The 12,500-nt window shown below is 43.0% G+C and overlaps 1 protein-coding gene across 2 annotated transcripts in view; it reads right to left on the bottom strand.

Annotated features, from left to right (window-relative positions):
* Nucleotides 1–2,863: 2,863 nt before the first annotated feature.
* LOC143297214 (uncharacterized) overlaps nt 2,864–12,500 on the bottom strand; it is a 43,811-nt gene continuing 34,174 nt past the window's right edge. Inside the window, exon 2 of one of the 2 annotated variants that reach the window (XM_076609427.1) lies at nt 2,864–4,148. In XM_076609427.1, the coding sequence (XP_076465542.1) occupies nt 3,479–4,148 (670 nt within the window). In that variant the 3' untranslated portion in view covers nt 2,864–3,478. The remainder of the gene's footprint in view (nt 4,149–12,500) is intronic. The other variant, XM_076609428.1, reaches the window with a different exon arrangement.

The following is a 12,500-nucleotide window of genomic DNA, read 5'->3' as shown; positions in this document are numbered from 1 at the left end:
TCTAGGGTTTGTGGCAATCAAATTATTTGGTAAAAACAGTCTTGTGTGATTTTAACCGGCGTTGTTTACCATAAATGTTTGTTTTATGGTGGCCTGCATTACACTGATTTAATTGGCTTTACATTCCCCCCACCCCCAGAAATTAATATCACTGGATAACTCCCAGTTTGTGAATAAAACATATCAAGTAGTCCATATTCATAATGGACAAAGGGATTACCATGATAACCTATCCACGACTAATTTTGAATTGAAAAGTGTTCAGTGAACAATATTTTCGCTGTTGTTTTGGAAGACAGGCATATCGAACCGCCCCAAGTTCCCTTTCAACGTGTGCAAACTGAATAATCATTTCATATAGCCTTATCACCCATGGCAATGCGAAAAATAGACAAATCTTCAGAAGTCAGATTGATTCTCTGATGTCAATTTCGTAATAAAACATGAATCTATAGATCTGAAAGAAAGGAGAAAGCCGGGTGACAGGAGTTCAGGGAGGAATAACCACACAATAAAACCTGAAGGACTTAACACACTGTCACTTCCGGTTCTTTCCCTTTTCCGGTTTTCAATTTTAATTTTCACTCAGATTTGATTCGCACCTTTTGAGACATAATCTTAATTTAGTTTGATCTCCTCTTCTTCCTCCTCCTCCTCCTCCTCCTCCTCCTCCTCCTCATCCTCCATCTTCTTCTTTTGCCTTCTGATTCCCATGTTGTTTAGCATATGATTTGTTTGTTTGTTTTGTTAGTTTTGTTTTGTTTCTGTGAAGGTGTTATAAATCGAGTTTGAGTCTCTCTCTCTCTCTCTCTCTCTCTCTCTCTCTCTCTCTCTCTCTGTTGACTCCCTAGATCAGTTAGTTAGTATGGCAAAATTCGTTGTTCAGGCCTTTAGGAAAAGAGCATTAGCAGAAAAGCACTAGAATGAAAGTCCCACTTCAAATAGCATGCAAATTGGTCGTTTCCAGTCGAGTTAACATCTGTGGTTTTTTTGTTTTTCGTGCGTTGATAGGCATGCGTGCAAGTGTGTACACGTCGAGTATGTGTCTGTGGGTGTGAGTGCGAGAGTGTGTGAGTGTGTGTACGCATGCATGTGCGCACACTGTGGTGTGTGTGTGTGTGAGTGTGAATGATTTTTTTTAGGATGGGCGTGTGAGGTAGGCAGGTATTAGAACGTGAGTGTGTGAATGGATGAGTATGACAAAGTGTATGTTTGGATTGTTGTTTGACGTGTGAACGGTGTGTGTGTGTGTGTGTGTGTGTGTGTGTATGTGTGTGTGTGTGTGTGTGTGTGTGTGTGTGTGTGTCTGTCTGTCTGTCTGTCTGTCTGTCTGTCTGTTTGACGGCTGAATACAATGGACATGTGGCTTTTTTTTTTCTCTTTCTTTTTTTTTTCTTTTTTTTCGGGGGGGGGGGCGGGGGGGGGATTATTCTCACAAATGTCATGATAGGGGCTGTTGGCCTGAGTCATTAAAGTCGTTCAGCGTTCAGCGTTCTCTCTCTCTCTCTCCGGGGAAGTGGAAGGGTGTGTGACAGCACCTCACGGCAACTGATGAAAGACATTTTGCGCTGTGGAGAATTGTGACGGACAGTTCTGAACCAGAATTGTGAGCAATTGTTTGTAACAGGTCAGTGTAAAGGAAAAAAAGAGAAAAAATGGCAGACCTGCGCAAGGTTTGTCAAATGTACACACACACACACACACACACACACACACACACACGCACACACACACACACACACACACACACACACACACACACACACACACACACACACACACACACACACATATATATATATATATTTAGTGCAAGAGTAATGCGGTGACAGGCAGAAGGTTCCATCAATCTTGTCCACAGATGATGATATCGATTTCGTGTGTTGTTGCACCGTCATGGCTTTAATTGATTCTCTGTGGTTGCAATCGTCTCTGGACATGTGCGTGGTGAATTGACAAAGTGCATGTAAAAATCACCAGGTCATTTGCAGAACATGTGCCGTGTGGCAGTGGCAGTGGCAGTGACAGTGACAGTTTCAGTTCAGTTTCACTTTCTCAAGGAGGCGTCACTGCGTTCGGACAAATCCATACACGCTACACCACATCTGTTGAGCAGATGCCTGACCAGCAGCATAACCCAACGCGCTTAGTCAGGCCTTGAGTGCATGCTTACATATTTGTGTACCTATGAAAGTGGAATTCATTTTACGTAATTTCGCCAGAGGACAACACTCTCGTTGCCATGGGTTCTTTTTCAGTGCGCCAAGTGCGTGCTGCACACGGGACCTCGCTTTATCGTCTCATCCGAAAGACTAGACGCTCAGTTTGATTTTCCAGTCAAACTTAGGAGAAAGGGCGAGAGCGGGATTCGAACCCACACCCTCACGGACTCTCTGTATTGGCAGCTGAGCGTCTTAACCATTCTGCCACCTTCCTCAAGGTGACAGTGGCGATTATTGTCAGCTAGCAATGCACGTGCCAGTAGCTGGTCTCCGACTTTTTCTTGGCCAACAAACAGTGTTGTTGTCGTTAAGCAGGCTGCTTCTCAGTGGTGACGTTGAGACAAACCCTGGTGGCCCCAGCACTGGCGATCCAAACTGACAGAGGAGTGTCATACAGTGACAAACATGGTGACAGCACAAGATGACACGGTTAACAAACTGTGTGTGTGTTGATGTGCATATGTTGATACCATTGTGTTGAAGCGCGCGCGCGTATGTGTGTGTGTGTGTGTGTGTGTGTGTGTGTGTGTGTACTGTGCGTGTGTGTGCGCGCGCGTGCACGCGGGTGTGTTTTAGTGTGCACGTGTGTGTGTTGTTGGTACAGAAGAAGAAGAAAAAAAGAAAGGAAAAAGTAATCACTTGATACAAATTCCCTTTAATTTACTTTAATGAAATAGACCATGCTTGTCAGTTGAGCAGAACAAACAATACCAATGGAAAAGAGACAGACAGACAGAGACAAAGAGACTTAGAGAGCGACTGAGAGAGAGAGAGAGAGAGAGAGAGAGAGAGAGAGAGAAATAGAGACACACATACAGACAGAGACAAAGAGACTTAGAGAGAGAAACAGACGAAGAGGGATTGAAAGAGAGAGAGAGAGAGAGATGCAATGGACAACTGACAGAAATCGAGAACAGGAGACAAAAAAGAAAGGTGAAACTATGAACAATCAAAATTCATCAAACACACAAACCAACGAGAAAAAAAAACAAAAAAACACCAACAACAACGAAACCAAACAAATAAAAACCAACCAAGCATTTCCTTTCAGAAGAAAAATAGCAACAACACCTAATCATCATCACCAACAATGGCTCAAGATCCGACAGGAACAATTAGGTACTTCAAACCGAAAAAAAAAAGAACAAAAAAATAAAAAAATAAACAATAAATAAAATAATATAAGCAAAATTAATAAAAGTACACACACAAAAAAAAAACAAAAAAAAAACCCAACCCAACACCAACAACAATATCTACTGAAGAAAACAGTCACGACAGCATTCCGTATCCCCAGTCCGAGCACAGCACAGACAGCTGTCGACGCCACCGCCGCCGCCTCCCGACTGCCCTTCTGACGTCATCGCCGCTTCTGACGTAAAGCGGCCTCCAGAGCGCTTGCCGTAACGCTTGGTGGTCATGCTGCAGGCGGCACAGCACCCGGCGTTGTTGAGACGACTGAAATAGCAGCAGCTGCAACCGCTGCCCACCTGGAACCGTATCCTCCGCTGGTACCCGGGGTACACGGAGTTCCCGCGTTTCCGTGTCATCGGTGCCGAGGCTTCTTCTTCTGCTTCTTCGTACTCCTTCCTGTCCGCGGTCCGGGGGAAGAAACGGGGCACGAAGGAAGCCTCCTCCACCTTCAGGCATCTCCTACAAAGGCTCAGGTCGCCGGTGAGGATGCAGAGGTTGCAGTCGTCACTGGTGGCGGGGATGGATTGCGAGGGGGAGAGGAGGACCCGCCGTGGGTTGTAGTCTGCGGCGGTGTCGTCGCCGTTGTTGTTGTTGGTGGTGAAGATGCCGGTGGCGGCGGTGGGGGTGGGGGCGAGGAGGGTGAGCCCCAGCAGCAGCAGCAGCAGAGGGAGGAGAGATGACGCCTTCAGCATCAGCCATGGAGTGACGGCGGTCAGTGGTGCTGTGTGTCTTCTGTCCGGGGGGAAAAACACACAAAGAAAGGAAGTATGTAAAACGAAACAAAGTTGATGTAAGCTTTTAAGTGGAAGCTGCGATTTGTTTTTTCACTTTCAAAACGAGCAAGATTTCTTGTCTCCTCACCGACCCCTCCATCTCTCTCTCTCTCTCTCTCTCTCTCTCTCTCTCTATATATATATATATATATATATATATATATATATTTGTCTCTGTCTCCGTCTGTCTCTCTGTCTCTGTCTCTGTCTCTCTGTCTCTCTCTCTCTCTCTCTCACACACACACTCTCTCTCTGACTCCATGTCTATGTCTCTCTCTCTCTCTCTCTCTCTCTCTCCTTGCAAGTATGTGTATGTGCGTACATGCGTATTAACATACTTTTCTGCGTGCTTGCACATGAGGATGTGGTGCGTGTGTGTACGTACTCGTCGGGAACAGAATACTATCTAGATAGGTAAAACATGACAGAAGTGGGAAAACGCAACAAATATAAAAATTTAAAAAAAATCAGCAGAGGGAGAGACACTGTCAGCATCAGCCATGGAGGGGGTGGGGGTGGGGGGGGGGGGCGGTCAGGGCTAGAGGTGCCGTGTGTCTTTCGGATCGGGGAAAAGAAAACAACAAGACAAATGAGACAGAGAAACAGTGGGGGTATAACTATTATCTCTCTGCCCCTGTATCGTGTATAAACTATATGTATACACAACACACAGGGGCAGAGAGAGAAGAAACAGAGGAGGCGAATGGGAGAAAGAGAAAGAGAGACAGAGAAATAGAGAGAGAGACACAGAGAGAACGAGAGAGAGAGAGAGAGAGGCACATACAGTAAGACAGACAGAGAGATTCAGATTCAGACGGTTTAATGTATTTCGGCCATAGGCATACATACACATTGGGGAAGGGGAAGAGGGATGGGGGAAGAGGAGATGGGTAATCCAGCAGCTCATTTACAGACTATGAAGTGACAGACAGAGAGAGAGAGAGACACACACACACACACACACACACACACACACACACACACACACACACACACACACACACACACACACACAGACAGACAGAGAGAGAGGCACAGACAGAGAGAAAACTAAAGCAGGCAAAATGTAATCAATGTAGTGTGGGTGGAAGGGATCACCTTCATCTTCCACGTGAGTTCACAAAAGGTGTCGCCCCCCCCCCCTCCCCCGCCCCCCCCAACCACCTCCCCCCCGGCCGGCCCCCCCCCCCCCCCCCCCCCCCCCGTCACTCCACCCGTGCTTAGGATGCAAGCAAACACCAAAGCCTGCTGGTCTTATAATGATTAATAATGCATTGGTGAGAAAACTCATTTCCGCAAGCTGCAGAACTCCGATTCCAGTAAACACTCTTTTTTTGTCAGGATAGTCCGATAGTTACTTTTAACTTTCTTGGTTTTTTTTTTTCAGAATCAATTCCCTGTTAACAGAGGCACACAAAAAGCGTCTTCTACATCAGTGAACGTTGGTTGTCGGAGAGTTTTCATCGCTATGTCATGCTAACAGTACTGTTGATGTCTCTGTCAGCCATTGTCCGGTCACTGGCACTCCCTCGCTGGTGTTTTTTTTTTTTTTTTTTGTTTTTTTTTTTTTCACCCTTAACTATGTAGCTACAGTCGATTAGTAGCCTCCTGCGCTTTTTACCCTTAACTATGTAGCTACAGTCGATTAGTAGCCTCCTGCGCTTTTTCTTTCATTATTTTTTCTCGTTCTTGTTTTTTGTTTTTGTTTTTTTAAACACTTTACAATAGGTTTTTTCAACACATCACTATACTCCCACGGTTTTTTGTCGCCTTTTTTTTTTTTTCTTTTTTTTTTTAATTACTGTGTCGTTACAGCTGATGGGGTGTGTAATGGATCTGTGAATTTGAGAGAATCACACGCATGTGTGTGGAGTGATGGCCTAGAGGTAACGCGTCCGCCTAGGAAGCGAGAGAATCTGAGCGCGCTGGTTCGAATCACGGCTCAGCCGCCGATATTTTCTCTCCCCCCCCCCCCCCCCAACACGCACACACTAGACCTAGACCTTGAGTGGTGGTCTGAGCCGATAAACCGAGGTCCCGTGTGCAGCATGCACTTAGCGCACGTAAAAGAACCCACGGCAACAAAAGGGTTGTTCCTGGCAAAATTCTGTAGAAAAATCCACTTCGATAGGAAAAAACAAATAAAACTGCACGCAGTAAAAAACGACAACAACACACAACAACAAAAAAACAATAAATGGCTGGCGCTGTAGTGTAGCGACGCGCTCTCCCTGGGGAGAGCAGCCCGAATTTCATACAGAGAAATCTGTTGTGATAAGAAGAAATACAAAATACAAAAAATAATCTGCCAGTCAGCTGTCATTTCTATCAGTGCCTTCAGCACACCCCTTCGTATGGACGCCATGCAGTAATAACCTTTGTCCTGATTGTTGTCACACAGAAATGTGCCTGTTCAGTTACACTTAGAGTTTCAAGGAGGTGTCAAAACGTATGGACTGATCCACAAAACACTGAACCACATATTCTTTTAAAAAAAAAACATGCTATGTTACCAAGTAATCTCTCTCTCCCTCTCTCTCTCTCTCTCTCTCTCTCTCTCTCTCTCTCTCTATCTATCTATCTATCTATCTATCTATCTCTCATGTTCTCTCTGGAACGGAAAGATGGAAAATAGTGATCGTTTTAAGGAATACCGCATTATCAAATCTTTATTACAGCCAGAAAAAAAATATCTGCGAGATATTACAATAGCAAAATGTAGATTGGCTCTGGTGAAGTTTCGTCTAAGCGTTAACGATCTAAAAGTGAATGAAAGATATAACGATATGTCAACACCAAAAAAACTGTCCCTTTTGTGATGATCTAGAAACTGAAGTCCATTTTCTTATCAGATGTCCTGTATATGCTTAACTTCGAGAAAAGAATATATTAAACATGATAAAAAATAGTAACACTGCGCCAATTCCATTTTTGTTACAAAATTAAGACAGATGTGTAATAAGAGATGTGACCACGTTTATGTACTGTGCTTTCCGTTCCAGAGAGGAACTGATGTAAAGTTTAATCTAAAATCTTAAAAATCAAATTGCGTGGCAGAGCAATTGTGTTTAAGTTCTGTTGAATCTGGATTTTTCCTTAATTTTTCAATCGTTATCTTATATGTGTACGTGTTCTCATACACGTAAAATAGTAAGTGTTACGTGTTTGTCTGAGTGTGTAGGTGTGCGTGCCTGAAATCTGATGGAATGACACAGGAAACGAATGATGAGCACCCAATGGCAGCCGTCAGTCGGCTCTATCCAGGTAGGCAGTCTGCTGAGTAAATGACTCCGTGTTTGTAAAGCGCTTACAGCTTGGTCTCCGACCGAGGGTAGGCGCTAAAACAAAATCCATATCAATCAATAAATCAAGGAATAAGCGAGAGAAAGGAAGAAAGGGGGAGAGTAAGAGAGACAAAAAGAGTCAGAGGTAGAGACAGAGAGATGCATGGTAAACTGGGTAAACAAGCCATTTAATGTCATTTAGAGAGATAGATAGACAGACAGAACGAAAGAAGAAAGAAAAAAAAAATAGACAGAGACAGTGAGAGTCGGAGACAGAAGCACAGACGCAGACATAGACACAGACAGACAGACAGACAGAGAGGACAGAAACCATAGAAACGCAGAAAGAAACTACCGCCACGGAGTGACACACACACACTCCAAGCATCCACCACCACACTCATGGCCACAATTCTGCCTGCCAACGAAAAAACAACCGGAAGCTGAGGGCTGATTAGACGCTCCCTGCGCACAACGGCACGGACAGGAAGCGGAAATGGAGAGGCGGATGATGGGATAGCGGCATATGGCCAAGGGACAATATCCCCTGGCCACCACAGCTAAGTCAAGAAGGAATCAGCTTTTGTCCTGCTGTGGACGCAGTAGCCACTCCATTCATGCCACGTGGCCACAGAAAAAGCTATCAAGTTGGTGGAGGAGAATGCTGTGTGAGGATGCAAAAAAGGCTGGAACTGTAAAAAAAAAAGAAATTTAAAAAAAACAAAAAACATATATGATATCGACGTGACAGAAAGCTTTTATTATTGGTTCTGCTGGTTTGACTTGGTGGATTAATGTTCTTTTTTTTATTTGTCTGGAGGAAGGTGTCAGAATGGTTCAGATGCTTGTCTAAATCTATCTGCCGATGCAGTGTCCGTGAGGGGCTGGGTTCGAATCCTTTCTTCCAAGTTTGAATGGAAAAATCAGTCATTCGGATGAGACGATAAACCGAGGTTCCTGTGTGCAGCACACACTTTGCACACATGGCCACATAAGTGTTGGCCTCTGACAAAAAAATTGTAAAAACAAAAAAATCTTTTCTGATAGGTACCCCCCCCCCCACACACACACACACACACACACACACACACACACACACACACACACACACACACACACATATATATATATATATATATATATATATATATATATATATATCGAGTTTATAGAATACAGCATAAACTCTACTATCATACTTTTGCTCCCCACATTTAACAAAGGACATCATGTTGTATGACAAAACACGCCTAACAATCCCTTACAGCAATGGCAGCCATGCATATGGAAGGCTGTTAACGGTCGACCGCAGAAAACCGGAAACCAAAGACTGACGCAAAAGACGTCCCTGTGCGCAGATTGGCGCGTGCAGGAAGCGGAAATAGAGACAGGGGTATGGTCGGACAGGCTGACTAGTGTTACAACGACATGAGGTGGAAAATCGCAGATTGTCAGACAACCCATATCGCGGCAGCAGAATAGTACAGGTTCACTGAGGTACAACAATATGATACGGATTTATCCGTATGAATGCGTTCATATTTATTATGAGTATGGATATGTGTGTATGTTGTTACTATTATCATTATGTGCATTTACGCCTAATCTTGAAAATAAGCCCTAAACGCTTACAAATAGAGCACATATGTAAATATCAAAAAAGAAGAAATTGACCACAAGATACCAAACATTATCAAACATTATTCATCCCCCCCCACACACACACACACAATACACACAAGCACATGCGCACGCACGCACACACACACACACACACACACACACACACACATAGCACACAATCGTAAATAGTACACAATCAAAAAAACATGTGTATGTGTACATGTGTATATATCTCTCTATCAATCTGTCTGTCGACTTGTTAATTTATTTGCTTATTTATTTCACCGCTACTCCTTTGGTGTTTTTACTTTAGAGGAAACCTTGCATAAATGGCGTTACTATGATGTATTGTGTCAAAGTGATTGTGAAATATATCAAATTGGAAAGAAAAAAAACCTTCTCTGCAAGGAAAAAAAAAATGATATGGAAAATAGCAGATTGTCAGAAAACCAATATCGCAGCACGCTGACTAAGTACAATAACATGATATGGGAAATAGCAGATTGTCAGACAACCAATATCACGGTTGTACAATAATACTGGCTGGTTGAAGTATACAATGTGGTGTGGAAAATCGCAGATTGTCAAACAACCAATATCACGGCTGTACAATAATACTGGCTGGTTGAAGTATACAATGTGGTGTGGAAAATCGCAGATTGACAGACAACCAATATCACGGCTGTACAAAAGTACAGGAAAAATCACCACCCTTACCACGTGGACTATTTTCAGACACACAGTTCAAGCATTTCACCTTTCCAGTGCCTATCAGTGTCTGGAAGCAAAGGCTGGAATGCTGATTTTGAAACGCAAACTTTTTACTGGTTATCCCTGCAGGCATGGATTCTGAAGATAATTTGAAAGACATCCGATTAACATGGTTGAGATAATGGGCGTCTTGTAAATGAGTCCCGTTAGCTACCAATTGAGAATTCTTTGTATTTGTTCAAATGAGTCCCGTTAGCTACCAATTGAGAATTCTTTGTGTTTGTTCAAATGAGTCCCGTTAGCTACCAATTGAGAATTCTTTGTGCTTGTTCAAATGAGTCCCGTTAGCTACCAATTGAGAATTCTTTGTGTTTGTTCAAATGAGTCCCGTTAGCTACCAATTGAGAATTCTTTGTGTTTGTTCAAATGAGTCCCGTTAGCTACCAATTGAGAATTCTTTGTGTTTGTTCAAATGAGTCCTGTTTACCACCATTCGAGAATCGAAACCGTTGCACGTAGCAAAGTAAGGAATCACGTTGTATCCTGCTTCGTCCGTACAATTAACCCCTGATACTGCGGTTGATAATTGTGCTTCCACCTCATGCTCTTCCCATTCAACAACCATCTACCTGACGATCTAGTCATCAGCCCCAATCCATATTTAAAATGCAGCTTCTGTTCAAACGTGTGTGTGTGTTTGTGTTTGTTTGTGTGTGTGTGTGTGTGTGTGTGTGCGTGCGTGCATGTGTGTGTGTGTGTGTGTGTGTGTGTGTGCGTGTGTGTGCTTATGTGAATATGCACAGGTTTTTATACTGATATGCATTTGTATGTATCCTAATTTCTACTGTATGTGTATTTGTGTATGATTTTCGATCTATGTTCGTATCTTGTTATGTACTATCCCCTTCAATATTCCTTGTGACCCCGGTACACTTGGTAATAAAAACATATTCTATTCTATTCTATTCTCTACGACATTCTCCACGTCCACCATTCTGCGAAGTCCTCATTTGCTCTGCCGTTACGAGTTATTCCGCCTCCCCCATCAAACCTTTCTGTTCTATTTCCTGTTCCTATTTCCGTTTCCTACCCGTGCAAGTCAGCGCCTGGGGCGTCGAATCAATCTTCAGTTCCGGTATTTTCTGTCTTTGGTTCGGGTGTCTGACTGGTCTCTCAGACACGTGTGGGAGTTTTCCATGGACTGATGTTGCTGCCTCTCGCGTCTCTCTGTCTGTCTGTCTGTCGTTGTCACTGTCTCTGTGATTGTTTATCTACGTTTCTCTCACTCTCTCTCTCTCTCTCTCTCTCTCTCTCTCTCTCTCTGTGTGTGTGTGTGTGTGTGTGTGTGTGTGTGTGTGTGTGTGTGTGTGTGTGTGTGTGTGTCGTGTGTATTTGTTTCTTTCATTATGTTCATTCTTATTCCTATGTATTCTGCTAACACCAAGTTTGTGCCTGGGTGTGTGTGTGTGTGTGTGTGTGTGTGTGTGTGTGTGTGTGTGTGTGTGTGTGTGTGTGTGTGTGTGTGTGTGTGTGTGTGTGTGTGTGTGTGTGTGTGTGTGTGTGTGTGTGTGTGTGTGTGTGTGTGTGTGTGTGTGTGAAAACATTCATTTATTTGATTATTTATTTTTTCACCTCTCATGTATTCATATTAACACCATACCTTCATTTTCATCTAGTATAGTGTAGTGTAGAACCTATCCAGGGCGGTGATTGGATATTAAAAAAAAGTACACCAGTGCTTATCTGTTATTCTTGAAATAAAGAATTTTGTTTTGACTTGTCTCTGTCTCTGTCTGTCTGTCTATCTGTCTGTCTGTCTGTCTATCTCTCTCTCCCTTCTCTCTCTCTCTCTCTCTCTCTCTCTCTCTCTCTCTCTCTCTGTCCATCTGTCAGTCAGACTGTCTCTATCCATTTGTGTTTGTGTAGTTGTGTGTGTGTGTGTGTGTGTGTGTGTGTGTGTGTGTGTGTGTGTGTAAAAGAGAAAGAGCGACAGTGTGTGTGTGTGTGTGTTTGTGCGTGTGTGTGTGGTGCGTGCGTGCGTGCGTGTGTGTGTGTGTGTGTGTGAGAGAGAGAGAGAGAGAGCTTGTACATCAATGTCTGCTATAGCTTCCCTGTGGGACGTAGTACCGAATTGCTTCATTTTCTCCACAAAAGACTGAGAGAGAGAGCTGGGGAGTACAGAGACATACAGACAGACAGACAGACAGACAGATAGACAGACGAAATAAACAACGACTGAGTAAATAAATGAACTAAAGATAACATTTAATAGGTTGGTGAATAACAACCAGAAACCTGGCTAATCAAATAAATAACGACTAAGTAAATAAACGAAATAACGATAACATTCAATAGGTTGGTGAATAACAACCAGAAACCTCACTAATCAAATAAACAACGACTAAGTAAATAAACGAAATAACGAAAAAATTTTAATAGGTTGGTGAATAACAACCAGAAACCTTACTAATCAACCAATCAGTTAACTAAACAACTAAACAAATAAATCAGTACGTAAATAAATGAATAAATGCATAACTAAATAAACAGATAAATAAGTAACTGAATGAAGAAATAAATAAACGAATAAATGAATGATTGAATAAATGAATGAATGAGGAACTAAATACACACACGAATAAACGACACAATACACAACTACGTCACATGATCTCATGCTCTTGTAGTGTTCA

Source organism: Babylonia areolata, chromosome 22 (genome assembly GCF_041734735.1).
Source record: "Babylonia areolata isolate BAREFJ2019XMU chromosome 22, ASM4173473v1, whole genome shotgun sequence".
In the NCBI taxonomy this organism is placed as follows: Eukaryota; Metazoa; Mollusca; class Gastropoda; order Neogastropoda; family Buccinidae; genus Babylonia; species Babylonia areolata.
The sequence above is the reverse complement of the archived record's forward strand: the minus strand, read 5'-3'. Positions and strand labels throughout refer to the sequence as shown.